At 40.5% G+C, this 14,683-nt stretch overlaps 1 protein-coding gene across 1 annotated transcript in view; it reads right to left on the bottom strand.

Annotated features, from left to right (window-relative positions):
- SLC35F3 (solute carrier family 35 member F3) overlaps positions 1 to 14,057 on the bottom strand; it is a 162,370-nt gene extending 148,313 nt beyond the window's left edge. Inside the window, exons 1-2 of the mRNA XM_030946381.1 lie at positions 13,900 to 14,057; positions 13,393 to 13,622 (exon numbers count right to left, since the gene is read on the bottom strand). Of these exons, the coding sequence (XP_030802241.1) occupies positions 13,393 to 13,622; positions 13,900 to 13,952 (283 nt within the window). The 5' untranslated portion in view covers positions 13,953 to 14,057. The remainder of the gene's footprint in view (positions 1 to 13,392; positions 13,623 to 13,899) is intronic.
- Between the last annotated feature and the right edge of the window lie 626 nt (positions 14,058 to 14,683).

The raw sequence follows: 14,683 nt of genomic DNA, 5'->3' as shown, positions 1-14,683 counted from the left end.
TGACCAAAAGTTGATGCATATTATTATTGGCTTTGTCCAAATGCTTCTTCAACACTGACATGCCTGAAATTTTACCGTATAATAACTACTTTAATGTTTAAATTTCATTCATTAGTTAGTTCCAAGAGCTTATAAATGCAAAATTATTTGAGCTATATTATTTGTATTATGTAATGGTTGAGAATTGCTCTAATTTTAACACTAAAAAAAAATCTAATGAAATCATCTTTATGAGATGACAATAATTCAGCCTGTTGGGAAATAAATCAACAGCAACAAAACACCCAAGACTTGCAAGGTGGGTTATTGAAATCCGTCAGTGAAATTCATCAGCTTCAACACCAAGCTGAGATTTATATAACCACTTATCTTTTAGCAAAATCAGCTGCTGTTACACAAAGCAGATTACAGTGCATGTATTTTAACCCTGAACTGAGAGCTATACATCTCCAGTAGAAGAAGCCTTTTTGCAAGGTGCTGATTCTGTTGTACTGCCCAATTATTCTACAATGCAAGTAATTTAGCTAGAGCAGTTAACATCCAAGTTATTTTATGCCTCTTGATCTCGTATTTCTCTGGTACAATTCCTACAAATGGGCATGCAACTTTGCATAGGTTCTACAAACCTCCCTCCAAAAAAGTGCTTCAAGATCCTAATTACCTCAATATTTGAGATTGTTTTACCTCTTCCTGCTTTGAAATGCTTCAGAGAGAAAGGCAGTTTCATTGACTTGTTCCCATGCTGTTCTCACCTAGCATAAATAAGAAGGATCATTTTGTTATAGATAATTGGAGGATCAAAAATAACAACTGTCTAATTGCCTTCTGCATGGGAAAAAAGTGAAGGAAACAGAAATTCACTAGACGTTCACTAGGGGAATGTTCTTGGCTGGAAGGGAATTTTGTATACAGGTTTACATCAATAGATAACTGCAACACAAATGCTCTCAGTTTGAAGATGGGACCAGATCCAGTCACTTTGAGCTTCCATTTGAAAAGTGCAGAATAAGTTCTAATAGCAGTGGGAACTCTAGCCTTGTGATATAGCACATTTTATTTGTAAAAATGCTTTGGTGAGCACGCTCTGGGACTCTCTGGAGGTTTAAGAGTATCCAAGCTTGCCAAACTGCACAGTTTTCACAAACCTATTATAGGGTCAGACCACAACCCTCAATTCCCTTCAGGACTGCAGTATTCCTTTGTGCCATTAGTTACTGGTGTCAATTAGGCAAAATTTCTCTTGGCTTCTATCAGTTTTACCAATATGAAGATGGAACAATTCTGGCCTTTGAAAATAAAGAGGTAAGAGGTTAATGCATGAACTCAAACAGCTCCATTAGATAGATTTTAAACTTTACCAGGGAGTTTCTCCAAGCCACATGCTGCCCATCACACATATGGCTTTGTGGTGGGATAGTTTAACAAAAACAGCAACAAAACCAAAAACCTAAGATGGATGTACAACACTCTGTTAACTCTAGCCTTTCAGACTTCTCCAAGAACGCTATAATTCCATCCCAGCTCACACTGTCCTTTGTTTACATTTGCAAGGAGTTCTGGGTGTATATGTTCTTACTCCTTACCTGACTGAGCCAGGGCTGTCAAAAACTAACTGGCTTCCAAACTGCTGCTTATACAAATGATGAACTAGAATGCCTTTCTTTTACTGTTTCAAAAGGCTTCTGCCTCAGACTCATTCAGTGACACCCACTCTAGTACAGGCAGATTGTTTGTCTACATCTGAAGTGGAAAGACATGAACTATGTTTTATTATTTAGTAAAAATATAAGTTTGAGCTTAGGGCAATACAAAACTTTCTACTGGTAACAGACCTGTCTCAGAATTTTTTTCCTATATTGCTGCTTCTATAGCATACCCTGTTAGAAGCCTCAATCCTTTATTCCTAACCTAAAGCTGTAAACAATTGTATATAGATTCATTTTCCTTTCAGCACCTGGGCTGTGGTAGTCAGTTTTCTAGGCAATGGGAAGAAAGAGTAGCCTCTTCTTAATTCCTGTAGATGCTTTCTACTTATGTTGGGACAAGCTATTAAGTACTAACTAAACACCAAGTTTAAAGAAATTTAAAACTGCACATCTATTAAAAGAAATAATTATTCTACAATTTAAATTGAACTCCTCAGTAGAGCTCAGGAACATATAATAAAGACCATGTATGGGGTAGGTGTAATTGGATGCAGTTGCCTTAGGAACAAATGTTCAGCACACAGAGCAGGAAGCCCTGCTTAAAAGGCAAACTCAAAGACTTAAGCCTAGTAGCTGAAACCTGGCTTGATTGAAGTTACTGAGAAAAGTACCATGTCTGGTACTTTTGGTACTCGACTGGAGTCAGGGATTCATCCCAAAAGCTTTTATAATTCTCTCATCATTATCAGTGCAGAACTAAATAATACCTTAAAAAGTGCTGCAAAGAGATGCATTTCCCTGTTTTCCTTGTTCAGTAAACTTATCATGAAGCAAAAACTACCTAGAAGTCATAAGAGAGTTTAGGCTTATACTCTTAAGATTCTAATTTCAGTACCAATTCCAGTGTATTTTCATTTTATAGACATGAGATATTGTGCCTTTAGAGGAATGTTGTTGTAGGGTGCAAAAGAATTTGACATGAAGAGATAAAACACTGCCTGGTATATGAGTATCATTTTAAAGCAATATTAATCACAAAGATTCCTATAAAGATGCTATGCAGAAATCTTTTCATTTTGTAGAAATAAATACAGAATGCCTAATAATGTTTGCCAGAATGATTTCTAGTGAGATACAGTTTTTACTATGCACATAGCAGCCACAGAAGGCACGAAGTATTGTTCCCAGTACAAGATGCGTTTCTTGTCCATGCATTTCTCTACAAAGAAATTACTCATCCGTGCTTCTATGACTTACTCTCATTTCTGTTTGCATTTGAGAAATATTATAAGACACAAAACCACTTCTCACCCTGGGTGAAGTCAGAACACATATACAGCCCTCTACCTCTTGAAATCACTATTTGCAAAAGACAAGGATGTTCCTACAGATATTAAACTACACATTACTAAGCTGTAAAGTTTGAAAGCAAGTTGCTTTGAAACAAGAAAATCAAATACAGAAGTAGTTTATTAAATAAATTGTTTATCAAATAATACTTCCCAAAGACTGTGAAGTAATTTTATAAATGGAACCAGAGATCCAATTCCATGCTGCACCCTCCAAGAGGATCTTCCTAAGCCAACAACCTTACAAGCCAACAACCACGAGAAGGCAGTCATTTAAGGTGTCTTTGTGCATTCATATATTCTCTCAAGATAACCTGGCAAGCTGGTGAAATCAGGCAGGAGCCATATATTCTCCTGAAATCCCTGAAGCCATGCACACAGTAGCTCTATTCCTTCGTGGTAACCTAGTTTTCATTCCAACTCATGTAATTTCCCAGACTGATAAAGAGGACTTTACTTCCATATATTGGAAGAAAGTTCACAAGTTCACGTGGCTGTATGTAGGAGTCTCACATTATAACTACAATAATAACTGAATGTGGGCTTACGTTCATTTCCAAGTCAAGACCCATCTGTCATTCTCATGTCTATTGAAAAAACTTAAATAATTTTTGAACTCCTGAATGCACTAGAATTCATCTTGTCTGGGCATAATCTCTGGATTGCATGAATCCCAAGCACCCAAATTTAGGTCCATGGAATACACTTGCAATGTATATAAGAAATAGCTGAAATATAAATCCTGAAAACCAGAGGCCTCTAGCCACAACATATGATGTAGAAGTGTCAGGAAGCCAAATCTGTAAAAAAAAAATAGCCTTTCTGCTCTTTTCTCAGTTCTCTTCCTCAACTTGAAAGTAATCAAATCTCCTGATTCAATTAAAGACATTTTCCATGCCTCCACTGACTTTGAGGGGTTTGTTTCTTGACTGCCTTTTTCTACCTTTACATTATTTTGTAATTTCTTCTCTTTAACTAGCCTCTGGTAATCAAACCTAAACACAATTCTTTTCATTATAAATGTCTTGTTTCTGAAGCGAAGAAAGACTCACAACTGAGAAGTTACCAGGCCAGTAGAACACTAAATGCTATGCAGCAAAAAATTTTTTCAGCAGAAGTACAAGGAAGAATGATTTCTGTCAGTAATTTCTGTTCCATGGAAAGTGCTAACCAAAACCATAAACAGTGGCTAGCATCTAAGCTTCAAAAGTAAACATGATTACCATCTTCACTTGTTCAAAATAAATGTCTGCATGTTAATTAAATCAGTCTTAAAGTTTCCAAAAACATTGCATAAAGTGAGCAGGAGAGACAACAGAATCATAAAGCCATGAAGTTGTACTTCCTGTTTCACAGTGCAAACACTGTACCATTGATATTAATCCTGGCACTGCATATTTCAACTAGGACAAAATCTTGCAAGCAGAAAATCTCTAGTGAACACCCAAGGAACCAGATTGTCTGGAAAGCAGTTACTGTTTGAAAATGAAAGACAACTCCAGGCTTTCAGGACAGGACCATGAATACACCATCACCATTGTCACACAAACTCATCAACTCTGAAGGAGCAGGTCCTTGCTTCACTTCCCACGTGAGCACAAACCTGTGCTCTGTTCATATAACTGCACAGAGCTGGCAAAGCCAAAGCAAGATGTCCTGGAGAAGGCAGAGCCCCCAGGCTGCCACAGGGCTACAAACAGCACAACAGTGAGCTTAAAGGTGGAATGGCTGGGCCTGCTCAACTTGGAGAGTGGACAAGCAGGTCAATTTCCACGCTACTTTTGTACCTTAGCTGGTGTGAAGAGATGGTGAGGAAAAGCACCAGATTTGTGGGATTTCTGATGAAAGAGTCAAGGAAAAAAGAACTCTTTGGGTTGTCACTATTGGATGAGCTCTGCCACAACATTTATATTGCAATGGGATCAATACGACTCTGCGCCAGTGTTCAGAAATGAAAATCTGGTTGCTTCCTTTAGACGTATGAGGCATAAATAATTTTCATGAATTATCTGACAGAGGCCAGTTACAGCAAAGCAAAAAGAAACTTTAATTGCAAGATTAAGACCTTATAATTTCACTAGAAGCCAGTTACATTCCCTTTTCCTGGAGAGGCTCAAATATTCAAATTTCCCCCCCTCAGATGATTGGCTTGCTGAGTTAACAGAGCCTATCAGCTATGTGATGTCACGGTTGTTTTCCTAAATGTGAGGCTATGTAAATTCCAACACTGCTGGAAGAGCTTTTCTCATAAAAACAACCCAACTCCTATATTGGCCAGATACACTCATGGAAACAAAATGACAGGAAACAAAATAAGGCACATTTGGTAAAAAAAATGAACCTTATTAGGCCCTCAAGTTCCAGGGGAAAATAGAGGTGTCTGAAACTATTCAGATGCAGTTTTTTATAAGGGGAGATGACTGAGTGGAGAACAAGCTTCTCAAATTCTGAAGAAAATGAAATATGGGATATCTCCACTGCATCCCTTCTGTCTAAGGACTACTTCAAGTAGTGGTTCATAAAGAAAATACTTCTCTATGGTCTTCCACTCAATCACAGCATCTTTTTTTCTTCCAAGGATACACTGAGGGAAGAAAGAACACGTGCCTAGTGAAGATTAACAGGGAATCATAAATACTCAGGGAAGTGGTTTCTACAATAAGATGTACCACATGAAGGCAAGCTATTGCCTAGGTAGGAACCATGACCTGCAGATAAATTTCCATGAACGTAAGTGCTCATTTTATCACTGTTCTCAGACTAGTCATCATTCACAAGAAACAGTGAAAAGTCTATGGCTTCAGTTTCCAAAACAGCAAGAGGGACAGAACTACACCTTCGTGTTCCAAAGGATGGCACTTGCCAAAGGGCCAAAGTGACTTTTATATAACTTTCCTTTAAAATCATAGAAGAATGCAGGTTGGAAAGGACCTTAAGGATCACCTGATTCAACTATACCTTGTTCCATCTCTCTCTTTCTCTTGAGGCTTATTTTATCTCAAGTAAATGGCAGAAATTATCAGCAATTTACACAAGGAATATGAAACACAAACACCTCATTATACGGAAGAGAGATTATGGCACAAAAACTCACCTTGAAGAAAGCTCTGACATGAGCTAGAATCTAGTAAAATTAGCTATTAAGCTAATGAGCATTGCTGGTTGTTGTCCTTTTGTGGCTTTGTGTTTCAGTAACACAACAGTATCTGATATCACAGTAGGATATCAACAACACAGGCTTTGTAGTCTGATTTCAATACTAATATCTTGTGCAATTAATTGTCTCTATTAAAAAAATAATTATTTAAAGTCGCAAAGATCCATCACACAGTGCACTCCAGAACTATTACAGAAATTTACCCAGAGGAAGGGTCTGCAATAAAAATAGTTCCAAAAATAAGTATTCATTCATAATTCTTGATAGTTTCCAAATTAGTTTTTCAAAAGTAACTTGCTCCCTCATTACTCCATATCAATTCAGAGTAGTATGTGTTTTTAGCAACAATCCATTATTATTGATTAGTGAACATGTTCACATTTTTATTTAAAAAATAAAAAGAAATAAATGCGGTTTTCCAGTGGGAGGATTCTCAAATGCCAGGTAACACTCTTCAAAACTGTTAACATGGGCCCTGACATTGCAAAGATGTACAGCTAGGTTTTTATGGTGGAGACTTCAGTGGTATTTCCTAATACAGCAGCATTCAATGATAACATTCATTAAGGGTTTAAAATGAATGCTGGAAATCAACAGACTCTTAATTGCTGTCCCATGAACTGTTTTGCATAAATGGCTGAAGATGACATGTAATTAAAGCTGCACTGAAAAAAAGCTGAAAGCAATGAATTAATTTGTTTAAACAGCAAACAAACAAAAAAAAAGATGGCCCATTTTGCAGACAGTAATTTTTTGTTTTTTCACTATGAAAACGAGATACAAAACATAAAATATTTATTCATCTGCCTAGTTAAAAGGGGTGGTTACTTAACACTACACAATTAAAACTGTTAAGTAAACAAGTTACTAAATATTCACTAAACATTTGTAATTTACTAAATATTTATTAAACAGTCAAAAATATTTAGCAAACCAGTTTAAATGAGAATTTGCTTGGGTTGCCAGCAAGAAATTTAAGACTTAAAGTTTGTGATTAATTAAGCTCTATATTTTAACAGGAACCAGTTTTCTATTAAGTACTAGCCAAAAAAGTTTTACCAATTTTCAAAACCCTAAGAACCTCCCATGTTTCTTCTTTATTGGCTTGTCCTGAACAAGAAGATTTTAAAAGGCTTTTTTAAAAAATATTCACCTGGGATCTTTGCAGCTGCTCAGTATTCAGCACCTGTACTGCTCTGGCCTGCCTCAGGTGGCCAGATTGTGTTCATGCTCAGCTGCAAGACCACCTAGAGAGCTAAAACCCAGGAGACCCAGCGGGTTCTCTTTCAAAAGAAAAATAGATCCTGTAGTATTTGGGATACAAACAGACTTGTGATTAGGTACTTAAAGAGACTATTTCTGGGGAGAGCTCTTCTCAGTCCCAGTGACTACTACGTAATGAGAGAATTGCCTAAGAAGTTTTTGTGTGAGCTGTCATGTTGATACAAGTCAGAAATATCCCTGGTTCATGTATCACCATGTAGGTTTAGCTTGCAGCAGAGAACTGCTACTGACATTAGAAACAACAATGCTACAGAGCCTTTAAATCTGCAATGCAATTCAGCACCATTGCTTTCCTTCGCCTGTAGGTGCTCCTGTGTTTTCTTAGGTTTTCTCAGCAACATAAAAATTACTGATGTTAGTACTGACAATGAAGAGTTGAAGAGCATTGATTAAAAATAAATCAGGCCTCAGACACCATAAGCCTATATTAAAAAAATAAAATATATATATACATAAACCACATATTTTTATCCATTTTCTAATCTTCAGTGCTGACCTACAGACTGGGTGTTGTAGAAGGGCTGTTGAGCTATAGATTGAACCTGGGAAGAGAAACTTGGATAGCTGCACCAAGCAAGAGGTTACTCTGTGTTTTCACCTGAAAAGGAGGATTCTCTCACAATCATTTGACCTCAGAAACAGCAACATGAATGATACCACCAAGTCTTGCATTAGTTATAAACTTCTTACATTCAGTATTTATGCATTGGAAAGCAAGCAAGCAGTTTAAATTAATTGCTTATAGTTGGCCTGAAAATGGCTTTCCCCAGAGAAAATTATGTCTTTGAACTTCTGGAGTATATCACCTCAAAAAGTAAGTTAAATTCTCCCTCAGATGCAAATACATGAAAATGCTATTTGCACAAATTTCTCTTGATTCATATCCTCACTGGATTTGCTTTTAGCAACTGTGAAATTTCAGCATTCAATGGAGCATGAAAAGAAAATCACAAGGAGGAATGCTGGGGATCAGTTGGAAACACTGGTCTTTAGCTGTATAACTGATACTCTAATATTTACAAGTACTCATACATTTAATTAGCTAAAACCAACACCAAACTCTTACCTTGAAAGGTAGTCAAAATCTATAACTGGGAATAGTCTGCCCAGAGGAGTTAGGAGTACCCCATCTCTGGAAGTGTTCAAGGCAAACCTGGATTAGGATTTGAGCCAGCTGGTCCAGTGAATGTGTCCATGGTAGGGGTGGTTGAAACTAGATGACTTTTAAGGTCCCTTCTTACCCAAATCATTCTATGGTATAATTCTGTGATTGGCATACTCAGACAATTATGCTTTCTGAGCAATCTTCAGGCTATTCAGCCAATGTGTTCTAGTATGTTACTGATAGTTGTGACAGCACTTAAATTCCACATTCAGGTCAAGACCTAATGTGCTACACACTGGATGAGTACTATATTGAAATTTCGTGCATTAAAATTATATGGTTTATTTTGTTGCTGCTGAAATAACAATGACTAAACATGAAAAATATGAAAATTAATATTCAAAGTAGCAGGGAGAAGCAAAGCCAGAGAACTTCATTTAGGGGACACAACCTTTCCCTTTCACCTAAACATCATGTCTCTTAAAAGTTATCACTGGGACAACCTGGAATTATTCAGAAGGTGGAAGTCTCAGAGAAATGTATGTTCACAAGCCATGATCCACAGACAGTGGTAAATTCCTAATAAACAAAGCTAAGAGGAGTTAAAACTACATACCATTCTCTTCTTTCTGCAGGTATGGAAATGTCTGTAAGCACACAAAAAATGTAAGTGAATAAATGAGGAAGGCCAAGGCCCATACAATCCTGATTTGTCCATAATAAGTCTGTATTTATGAACACATGCTAAGGATACACGAAAGTCCCTGCTTTAAAAGCAAGACCCTAATCTTAAATAAGGAGTAGAAGCAGGTGATCTGTAGGAAGAAGACTGAAAAATAGGGATAGCTGGCTCAAGCCCACGTGAATGTATTTAAAATACTAATCACATAATGACACACTGTGATACTGAATCACCAGAAAATAGACCTAGTTAGAGAAAAATGAATGTTTGGCAAAGGTGATAGTTGTGAACATTTCCTGTGGAAACAAGCACCCTGCCAATTGCTACAATCATTAAAATAGATGAGTCTTCCATACTGACCAGGAGGGCAGTCCAAGAGTTTTGTGACACCAGTATTTCTCAAGTGCAGAAAAGCTCCTAGGGAGCTATCAAAAAATATTTAGAAAACTAATTCCAACTGACAATGTTGTGAAATGGAAACTTAAAATACGGCTGTTCACCTCCAAACTTGCCTCTGCTCTTCAACTGAAGTCCCAGGCTTCCAGAGGCAGCAATCATGAGAATTCACATAACCTTCATGGAAGAGAATGGCAGTGCCAATACAGCTCTAAGAACAGCTTCATCTCCCTACAACAAGAAGACTGTCAGTGGGATTTGCAAATCTCATGACATTGTTTTGGGGGCTTTTTTATTAAAGCCTTTGATCCCTATGTTCTAACTAAAAGGAAAAAAAAAGAAAGTTAACGTACCTGTTACTAATAATGAGAATTTCACAAATATTGAGCTCTGTTACATCTGTAGCTGCATAAGAGTATGATTCTGCAATCTGACTGCATCTTATGTGTTTCTTCCCCTCTGCCTTTATATTTGAAAAATCAAATCACATTCTGCAAAATATTCCCCGTGGGACACATATGAATATTTGATTTAGACTGGAGAGCAGTTAACCACATAATTAGTTACCCTGGAAATCAAAGAATTCAGAAAAATAAGAACTATCAGATTAGACCAGATTAGAACACTCCTCTTTCTAAAGGTTGGCAGATGCTATGGAGGGAAGCACAAGAAACCCTCAAGAAAAGTCTTCTCACAGCCTAAGGAGGGGTTAATTCAAATTCTGGATAATGAAGTTTAATATTATCTCCAGCATGTTTCCCATTTTATCACAATTCTAGATCTTATCACTGCTATTTTAATTCTTTGAAATCTTCATCTCAAGAATAAATTACATGTTTTCTTCAATATTATTTCTTTTTCTATCAGTCTTTAATTGATGGCTTTTCAGCTTCTTTTCCTGTCTACCTTTTTTCTCTTATGACCACATTAAGAAGAAAACCTCTCTACCTGCCTAAGCAACATGTGCCAGTACTTTCCAACACTTTCGTTTCAACCTCTTTAAGGTAAACAGCAAAAACTCTTGAGGGTCTTTACAGATTGCCTGTATTCTTTCTCCTTGCTCATCTCGGAGCCTCCAGTAATATTTTTTTGAGAGTAGACAACCATAATTACCCTAAATTTGCTGAAGGCATCCTAACACACAGGAACTACATTACATCATTCCAGTTCCTAAAATCTGGTTTGCAAGTGCAGTCAAACAGCAGAGGTCTTCCCTGAGCTGTGTACAGCCCCAAAATCACCGGCCAATGTAATGTGAAAGTTGGCAGGTAATTTTAGCATTTTCAGGAAATGTGAGGCTTCTGTTTGTGATAACTGAATGACATTTATTGACATTTCAGCAAGTCACCTGGCTGGGACAGGTCTCCCTAGGGTAATGTTACAAGTCCTTTCTCATTGTGTCCAATCCAGACCAGTTTGTGTCTTAAGCACATTTTCACTTCCTCCTCCTCTCTTTCCAATGAATTTATAAGAATACTAAATACTGGAGTGGCTACATAACCTTGAGGCATCCCGGTATGTTTCAAATTGTTCTCCAAGCAAGTTTTGGGGTTATGGTAACATTATCCCAGTTTATCAGTGGTAGTTTCCGTAATGGAGCTTTGCTAAAACAAAAACAACAAATTAAGCAAAAGCTTTCTGAATCTCTCAAACAATTTTACAAATCCATCTATACAGCTATATATATATAAAAACAGTCTAAATGAAACACAAAAGGAATGCACTGCAGTGCAAAAGAGGTAGATCTGACCCTATAGGCAATTTAGTTACAATACCAAGAGAGATAGACTAAATAAATGTAGATCATACCATAATATGGACTTATTTTCTGCAAAGCAGGTCCATTATTAATGCAGTCCATAATTATAATCATAGTGCATCCAATTGTCGACACGGATGCAAAATAAGATGACAAAAATCCAGGTTGCAATTTAAGCTTAACGAAAATAATTTGTTCACACTACTTCAGCCAAATAAATTTTCTAACTGCAAAGTCTCGAGGAAAGTCCATATCCCAAAACTAGACATCAGCCCAACTTGAAGGAGTATTCAAAGATGTTTCAAAGCAGCTGTGACAAAGTTGTCTTCTCACTTTAGATGATACACCCTATTCAGTCAGCTGTTCAGCTGATGCAGACCACCATGGCTCTCCTTAAACCATGCCGTAGAGATGTATCTTTTCTTCTACGTGTCCTACGTTCCTAGTAACTCAGATTTTAAATTGGAAACACATTCACATAACCTATTATTTTTAGACATACATTTATGAAACTCAGACACTTAGTATATTTATTGCCCACCATTATAACTCAAGTATGTAATTTTGTTATTCAGATCGAATTAGGAGACAAAATGTAATTAGAATAGCAGGCTTAGGCTTGCTATTAACTTTTTTAGATAGAGTTATAAATTTCAACAAATAGGTTCTAATTGAGGAGCCAGCATGACCTTTATTATTTCAGAAGGTTCAGCCATAGCAGCTCAGTGTGACTTCAGCTAGACTATTAGTCACTCTGTCAGATAGAACCATTAACATCCAACTCAGTCTGGCATCCACATATGATCTGATCCTTAAAACTGGCCTGAATAAGCTTTACTCTCAAGAACAGCCCCAATCAAGGCACTGGAATTGCTTTTATAGAAACACCATATTCCTAGTGAGTAAAGTAGCAAATATCTGATATTTCTGTCATAATTGCAATCAAAGGAAAAAAATTTAAAAAAAGGTTCTCGCAGAAGAGTATTAGAATATTTATTAGTAAAGTCCTATTTTCAGGCAATCAGGACCAGCTCTCCCTCAGAGAAAAACTGAACTAGTACTGTGTGCCATGCATTCTTGTATCATCATTCTATTCCATTATTAAGCACACTGCCAAACAGATAATCTAGTAGTAAATATTTCAGAACATTTGCACTTAATACATAGGCAAGAACAATATGAAAACAACCACTTTATCAGAGCCAGTGTTTCCAGCAAAGCAATGATTTCTGTTACAGAAGAATCCTTTTATCAACAAAAACCCCTGTGATATTTCAAACGACCTAAAGATAACCAAAATAATGTTATGACTTCAATTAATTGGTAAACTATTCTGTAACTTTTTAATGCATACAACTGACATAAACATGATGAAAGATGGACAAAAAAATACACAAAAAGTACCAGTTGATATATTACAATGACTCGAGGTAATGCTTCCTTTGTAAATCACGTATGTGACAGAATACAGCTACACCTCTCTTCATATCGTTATCATTTGAAGTTTCTTTCTCAAGTGCATGCATACGGAAGAAACAGCTCCACTCGACATAGGAAAAGACAGATCATTCAGCTCAAGTGCTGCGAAAATTTGACAGAATTTTTCTCCTAAAACAACAGAAACACACACTGATAATGCGTTACTTGTGGAAATGGTATGTGCATGAGCATGCAGGGGCTTTTACACAGCTGTCAACCCACGGTAATCACCGTCGCTAAGTGTGCCTGCAACGTGAAGACAAATATTTGACCTATTTTCTCAGCAGAATTTAGCTATCATCATTCTTAGCATCACGCTCTCGTGAACCAGCCACTGCCAAAGGACTAGGGCAACACGGGCATCGAATTCTTCGCCGAGAGTGAGAGCGCTTCCTTCCACGGAGCGAGGTTTGTTCCAGCGCTAAAGCGATCGGCCCTTCGAACCCCCCGAAACCCCATCCCTCTGCCGGTTCCGGGCTGCGCCCGCTCGCCCCGGTCCTGGCAAGCCCCGCGCCCGCCCGTGCCGGGGACTCACGTTTGTAGCTGGCGGCCCAGGGCTGGTAGCCGTAGTAGCCGGTGATGCGGAGGATGCGCTCCTCGATGGAGGTGAGCCCCACGGACGCGCTGGTGAGGTCTTCCACGGAGCGGGACCACTTCAAGTCCTCTTTAATGGCCTCGTCCACCACCAGGTACTTGAGCTGCCGCAGCTGCGGGCTGATGTCGGACAGCCGCCGGGGGCTGACATCGGGGGAGCGCCGCATGCCGCTGCGGGTCGGGAGAGGGGCGTCAGCCCGGGGCCGCGCCGCCAGCGCCGCCGCCCTCCGCCGGCCCCGGACGAAGTTGGCGGCGTGCGGCGGGACCCCCGCAGGCAGGGGAGCCGGCCCGGGCCCGTGGCGCCACAACTTTCCTCGCCACCCTCCACCGGAGCGACCCCCGGGAGCGGGCGGCGCCGCCGGCCAGGCTGAGGTGAGGCGAGGCGAGGAGGGAGATGTGGGGTGTCCCCGTCCCCCCGGCCCGCCCGCCCGGCCCCGCAGGTACTCACAGCGTGGCGGCTTTGCCCCGCGCGGAGCCGTTGGGGAACTCTCGGATCCCCATGGGGAGCAGCAGCGATGGCTGGGGGGCGCCCAGGCTTCCCGGCGGGGCGAGCCGGCGGCTCTCACCGGCCGGGTAACAGGCGGAAAGGAAGGAAAGGAGCGAGCGGGGGAAGGCGGCGCCCCCGTGGCAGAGGGTCCCCGGGCTGGCGCTGGCCCCGGCGGGAGAGGCAGGCAGGGAGAGAGGCGGGCAGCGATGGGGGCACGGAGACGGGCGGGCCAGCACTGCCGCCTGCGAGCCGCTGCCGCCTGCGGAGCGCCGAGCGCCGGCGGCGGGGGCCGGGCAGGGCAGGGCGCGCTCCGCGCCCCCCACCCCGCGCACTCCCGCTGGCCGCCGGCAGGGGGAGCCCCCGGGCCCGCCACCGCTGCCTCAAGCGGCCCTCAAGCGGGGCGGAGCGGAGCGGGGCGGGGCGGCCTCACCCTCTCGGGGCGGCCTCGCACCCCTGGGCGGCTTCACGCCCCTGGGTGTGCCCGCCCGGCTGAGCAGCCAAGCCATTCCTACGTCTGTTCGGTGCCGACAAGCTCGGAACGGCGCGGGGGGGCCGGACAGCCCGAGCAGGGCCGGCTCTGAAGTGACCGTGGAGCCCGTCTGACGAGGGGACCCACCTGGATACCCCCGCAAGGCCGCTTGAACCAGCATCGGGGTCACGCAGCCTTTTACCAACTCACCTTTTTTTTTTTAATACACCTCCAAGTTTAAGTGGCAAACATGCCGATAAGCTTAAATGTACATGT

This window comes from Camarhynchus parvulus, chromosome 3 (assembly GCF_901933205.1).
Source record: "Camarhynchus parvulus chromosome 3, STF_HiC, whole genome shotgun sequence".
NCBI lineage: Eukaryota > Metazoa > Chordata > Aves > Passeriformes > Thraupidae > Camarhynchus > Camarhynchus parvulus.
This window is presented reverse-complemented; position numbering and strand designations above follow the sequence as displayed.